The sequence below is a fragment of the Etheostoma cragini genome, chromosome 9, assembly GCF_013103735.1.
Source record: "Etheostoma cragini isolate CJK2018 chromosome 9, CSU_Ecrag_1.0, whole genome shotgun sequence".
Classification (NCBI taxonomy): Eukaryota; Metazoa; Chordata; class Actinopteri; order Perciformes; family Percidae; genus Etheostoma; species Etheostoma cragini.
Window position 1 is genome coordinate 1135746 of NC_048415.1, and position 6317 is coordinate 1142062.

General features: G+C 42.9%; 1 protein-coding gene across 1 annotated transcript in view; it reads right to left on the reverse strand.

Annotated features, from left to right (window-relative positions):
* The window catches only part of pik3r3b (phosphoinositide-3-kinase, regulatory subunit 3b (gamma)), a 183819-nt gene that overhangs the window by 5461 nt on the left and 172041 nt on the right, over positions 1-6317 (reverse strand). The window contains exon 7 of the mRNA XM_034882136.1: positions 976-1106. Within this exon, the coding sequence (XP_034738027.1) occupies positions 976-1106 (131 nt within the window). The remainder of the gene's footprint in view (positions 1-975; positions 1107-6317) is intronic.

Here is a 6317-nt window from a genome sequence, read left to right on the forward strand (position 1 = left end):
CCCCCCCCCCCCCTGCAGCCACACGCCTCAAAGTAAACTGTCCATCAATTAAATGATGAGGGAGTGACTAGCTGGACCAACAGTGTGTGTGTGTGTGTGTGTGTGTGCGTGTGTGTGTGTGTGTTAAAGGTGGCAGACTGGCTGTCTGCATTGTAGGTAGGTGTAGTTATTTGAGTACGTGTGGATTGTGTCGGAGAGCTAACCTGCACTTAAGAAGGTAAGGAAGTCACCACAGCCTAAAAAAGTACTTTTTTTTAACAGATTTACACCAAAAAAAACTACAGATTTCATGGAAAAGATGAAAGTATTTCCTGAATACATAATGAGTGCATACAATAGAACACAGATGGACACACATGCAGAATTGACCCATTGTGACCCTAACCCTAAAAGCATTGAATTTAAACTCAAACACACAACGTTGTTAATTTGTTTTTGTTTCTCAAAAATCTAAATACAAACACAACGTAAAGGTAGTTTTGTCCTTTGAAGTGTCATTTCTACAGATATAAACCATGCTAACGGGTATTTGCAACCCATGTCTTGTCAATCGCTACTTTAAAACAGAGATTAATATCCAGCCAATCACTGACAAGATGGTTGGTAAGGGGAGGGAGGTTAGTGCAACACTTGTCAATGATTGGCTGGAACGTGGTTTGTTGCATTTTGGTGCACAGCCTGTGCCTCTAGCATTGGTTTGCAACCCCCGTGTCGTCTCCCGAGCCAGGGCGTTTTCACGGTGCGTTCAGGGGCCAGGCAGCTAGCGGATCGAGGAGAGACGACCTCGATTTGAGACCGAAAATGAAATTGCGCTGAAACCATGCAGGGACTCCTAGTGCACCCTTAAGGGACCAGATTTCCATGTAATATGTACTCATCCACATCATCCACCACCTTCACAAGCTATCTCCACACAATAAGGATCTAATGTCACTCTCACGTTAAGACACAGCAGGTGTGTTGAGTGTGTTCTCACCTGGATATGTCCCCCCAGTACCACTCGGCCTCTTGCAGGGAGCCTCCTGCTCCTCCGTCCTTGGGGCCATTTGTGGTGCCCCCCCCAACCCCGACCGACGAGGCCGGCTTCGCTGGCTTCGGAGGAAGAGCTGGGGGAGAGAACGGGGCGACACGTTATTATTGTGACATGACCTGTTGTGTGTGTGTGAGTGTGTGTGAGAGTGTGTGTGTGTGTGTGTGTTTGAGGGAAGTCCTTTCTTCTTGATGTTGCCTTTCTTTAAATGATGTTCATTTCTTTAATGTTTAATTTATTATAATGTAACACTAACTTTTAATCTTGTGTTTTATCAGTTTTTATTTTTTAACTGATTTTGTGTAAAGCACTTTGAATTGCCTTTTAGCTGAAATGTGCTCTACAAATAAAGCTGCCCTGCCTTTTGTGTGTGTGTGTGTTCTACAGCTTTGTAGAAAAGTTCAGCTCTCCATCAATGACTGCAGATGGAGAGGAAGCAAAGCATTGTCACACCAAGTCAAAACTCTCCGCTTATTTCAGCACTTCAGAGTTTTTGGGCTGTATTTGACCACACACACACACACACACACACACACACACACACACACACACACACACACACACACACACACACACACACACACACACACACACACACACACACACACACACACACACACACACACACACACACACACACACACACACACACACACACACACACACACACACACACACACACACACACACACACACACACACACAGTGTTGTTATTAATTACACAGGCTAACAGTAGCATAACAAATACAACCCATACATCATCCCAGTAATTAGTCTGTCTGTCATGCAACACACACACACGCACACACACACACGCACACACACGCCTTAAAGCAGAGTTAAAGTTAGCAGCTGCCTTTAAGACATTTCAGGTCCTGAGGCGGGAGAGGGGAGTTTGTTACAACTGCCAACGCTCTTGTTTTCATAAAGTTTCTCCTGTCATTGAACGCCCCCTCCCACTGAGCTGCTGCAGGGAGGGTGCAGGGATCCTTCTGCAGGTCTTATCACAGCTGACAGTGTTGGAAACCCAACAGATAATGACTGTTCCCTTTAGGTTTACACTCTTCATCATCTCCACCACTGGTGCCGAGACATTTTAAAAACAGCACACTTAAAAATGTGCGTTATTTGAAATAAAACGTGTTGTTTGTGTTGGATCCACAAGCCACAAAACCAATGGTTGGCACAGATCTCACATCTGACACGATCTTGTTTATGTATTCATGGCACAGAAATTAAACCTTGTATTTGTGCCAGTGTTTAACGTTGTTTGATTTAGGCAAAGTTATTGTCGAGCTGTTTGTGTTTCGACATCCTGAGACATTTGAAAAGTTAAGGTTGTTCTTTGGTTTTATATTAAAAAACTACAGACACTACACACAATCTCAAACCATACATGGGCTGTCAACTTTGGACTGATGGCAGCTTTTTGGTTTTGTGAAGACAGGGAGATCCTTTGTTAACATGTCAGATGACAGCCTCTGATTTGAGTTTGGAAAATAATAACAAAACCAACAGAAACAGAAGAGAAACTCTGGTGTTTGTTGCTATGTGCCAAACAGAGCTAGCATGAACGTGACCCACAATACCAAAACACACACACACACACACACACACACACAGTTTCTCTATGTTGGAGCAGACCAAAGTTTCAGAAGTCTCCCGGCACATCTGGATACACTTTAAGGAACATCAGTGCAGACACACACACACACACACACACACACACACACACACACACACACAGACAGACAGACACACACACACACACACACACAGACAGACACAGACACACACACACACACACTGGAAAGTCCGCTGATGTACCCAGAAACAGCATCGGAGGAGCGCTGTCCGTCATCTTGAGGAACATTCTGGCCTCGGCGAATACCAGACGACACGCACACATGGCTGACAGGAAAACAGACGGGGGAATTCCCACAATGCACAGGGAGAGCTGACTATGACCGGTGATACCCGACGTGATCTCTGTGTGCATGTGCAGTAACATGGCCATTACTCCGTGTCCCACTGCTACCGAATGGGAACGCGTCCCGTCCCTCGCCACTCTACTGGACCGCTGTGTTCTCCGATTGTAAATCTAATCAGTGACTACGGGGGTAATTCAAGCTGTTGTGACTTCTTTGGCCACTTGGGGCAGCAGAGCAAGCTAAAACACTGACATTTAATACAAACTTAATATGATCCAGATAGGAGTAGTTCAGGGCTGTAACTACTAAATATATTAATGGTTGATTAATCTGTCAAATATCTTCTCTATGAAATGTAGAAGAACAAAAAAAAAAAAGGTGAAAAATTAAGATCTTTTGTCCAAGAGGACGTCCTCAACTGTCTTGCTTTGTCCACGACTCAAAGACATTCACTTTCCCGTCACATAGGACAGAAGAAACTAGAACATATTCACGTTTAACAAGCTGACATCGGACAATCTTTCCTTAAATTATCAAAATATTTCCCGGTTGATCCATTAGGTTTCACCTGAAGTAATGATGTTGTAGTTATGGCCCCGATGTTTCCTCTTAACCAACCTTAACACACATTATATGTCATCTACTTCACACACACACACACCTGTTCCCTTTGTTCTCCTTCAACCCATCCTGTCCTCACATTTTTCCTCTCTCTCTCTCTCTCACCCTTTCACTCCTCCCTCCTCTTTCACATCGCTACGGCGATCGGGCAGTTAGTCATTCGGTTAGTGCAGCTGAAGCTGTCAATCTGCAGTTTCCCTCTGTCAGCACTTTGTGTGTGTGTGTGTGCGTCTCACACACACGAAAACGCGCACGTCCGTGTGCATTCCCATAGGATAGACGGAGAGTGTGCACGCACACACACACACACACAGTCTCACACACACAGTCTCACACACACTTTTTGTAATTAATCATTTTGGCTGAATTCAAAGTCAATAAAATGTTACAGATATCTGGAACTTGGCGAAGTTGTTTGAGCAACATTTCAAGCTTCTATTAAAAAAAGTTTTTTTTTTTTTTTAAAGTGACAGCTTTAAAAAAGCAGCAAATCCACCAAAAAGAACTTAGAACCGGAGGAAACAAGTGAAAATGTTGTCATAACACATAATAAAGAAATGACTAAAAGTGTTAAATTGATCTTGAGTTTAAATTGTCATCATCATGAAAATAATCATTACTTCTTGCTTAAGACTTCTCGTTTCAGAAGTACTAAAAAAACAACAACAAACAGGAGCAATGTTCACTTCCTTTGTTGCAAAAAGTCCATCGGACACACTGCTCAATACTTTAACATCTGTCCTGCGTCAAACAAGCCAAACGCAGTCATGACAACCGTCCCACCGAAGAGGACACAATGTGAAAATGTCCTAAAATATGAAAGCTATTAGTTTCACACAAATGCATTGTTCTAAAAACGTGTAAAAAAACAACAACAATCAGTTGCAACTGCTGCATGAAAATCTGAGAGAGCACAACGGGGACGGTGAACAAAGGCGACCGTCAGCGCAGCCCCCCTCCCCCTCAACAGACAAAGGACACACACACACACACACACACACACACACACGGAGTTGCGGGGTGTGTGTGTGTGTGTGAGCATCTACAGTTTGGGGGTGTGTTTCCGCGTCACGGCTGTGAAAGCACACACTCTCACATATGGTGATGCTTAACAGCGTAAAGGCTTTTCAAATTAAGAGTCCAGATTGTTGCGATAGCAGACGGACATTTTGTCTATAAAAAGGTGTCTTTGTCCGAAAATAAAAATTTTAAAAATGTTAAAATGACAACATGTAAAAAATATAAAATAACAGAAAAGCTGAAAAAAATCCTCTCGTTTGAGCTGCTGGAACCTGGGAGTGTTTGGGCATTTCTGGCTTAAGTAAGTAACTTTCTGGGGATCAACTGCACAAGTTCCCCCAAATTGTAGGGTACAAAAGCAAAGTAACAACAGGGGGAAGAATAAATGCACACACACACACACACACACACACGCACACACACAGGTTGTGTGCAGAAATAACAATCAAAGAAGATGGAGTTGCACCAACATTAAAGTGGTGAAAAATGGAAAAACAGAAAGGAAAAAAGTGAGAAACTTCTAAGTAAATGGACAGATTGGAAGAAGAAAAGAGAAGTCTGAGAAAGAAATCAACAACAAACAAAAGAAAACAAAAAGAAAATACACAAAAGACCAAATCCTCCTCTTACCGTCCTCTACCATCGCACTCTCCGTTAGCTGCATGCTGTCACTCGTCTCTCAGCTGTTTCCCTCCTCCCGTCTACTCTCTCTCTCTCTCTCTCTCTCTCTCTCTCTCTCTCTCTCTCTCTCTCTCTCTCTCTCTCTCTCTCTCTCTCTCTCTCTCTCTCTCTCTCTCTCTCTCTCTCTCTCTCTCTCTCTCTCTCTCTCTCTCTCTCTCTCTCTCTCTCTCTCTCTCTCTCTCTCTCTCTCTCTGTGTCTCTCCACCTCTACCTCCTCCTCCACCGCCTGCTCTCTGCTCAGTCAGACTGAAGAAAAGAGCGAGCGAAGCTGAACCTAAAAGACAAGCGACGCGTGAACTAATCCCCGCACGGAGGCCCGCCCCCTCGGCCAATCAGAAGGCAGCAGTGAGTGGGGGCGTGCCTAAGAAATAAAGAAAGGAAAGGAAGGGGGGAAGGAAGGAAGGGAGGAAGGTGGAGTTATCCAGTGGTATATCAATTCCTTCTGGGACACCACACACACACTCAGAGCCGACCGCGCATCAGCGAGCACTAAATCAACAGGTCGTCAATGTGTGTTTAAGACACTCATTTATTCACTTATTCATGGTTTATTTCAGTCAATAAACATGTTCTAATCTGACAAATGGTTAGGTCCGCAAAACATATTTCTATTTTTTTTAATAATTATTTGACATCAAAGCCGAAAGATGATACTTTCTATTGTTTTGTCCAACAGCAAAGCTAAAATGATCATTTAAAAATGACATAAAACCGAGAAAACAGACAATGCTCCCAGATGACAAGCTGCAAAACAAACAATATTTGTTACTTTTCCCTTAAAAAAAAACCTTTTTGCTACAAAAATATGAACAACCCAATCACATTCAACCAACTGCCATGTCCAATAATTTAAATATCACCTATTAGATCTAAGTTTTTGATCTGAATTAAAAAATACTTCAACATTTTCCCATAAGAATTTCACAATTTGACTCAACATACTGTAATGGTCTCTTTTATATAGACCTTAGTGGTCCCTAATACTGTATCTGTAGTCTCTTTATATAGACCTTAGTGGTCCCCTAATACTGTA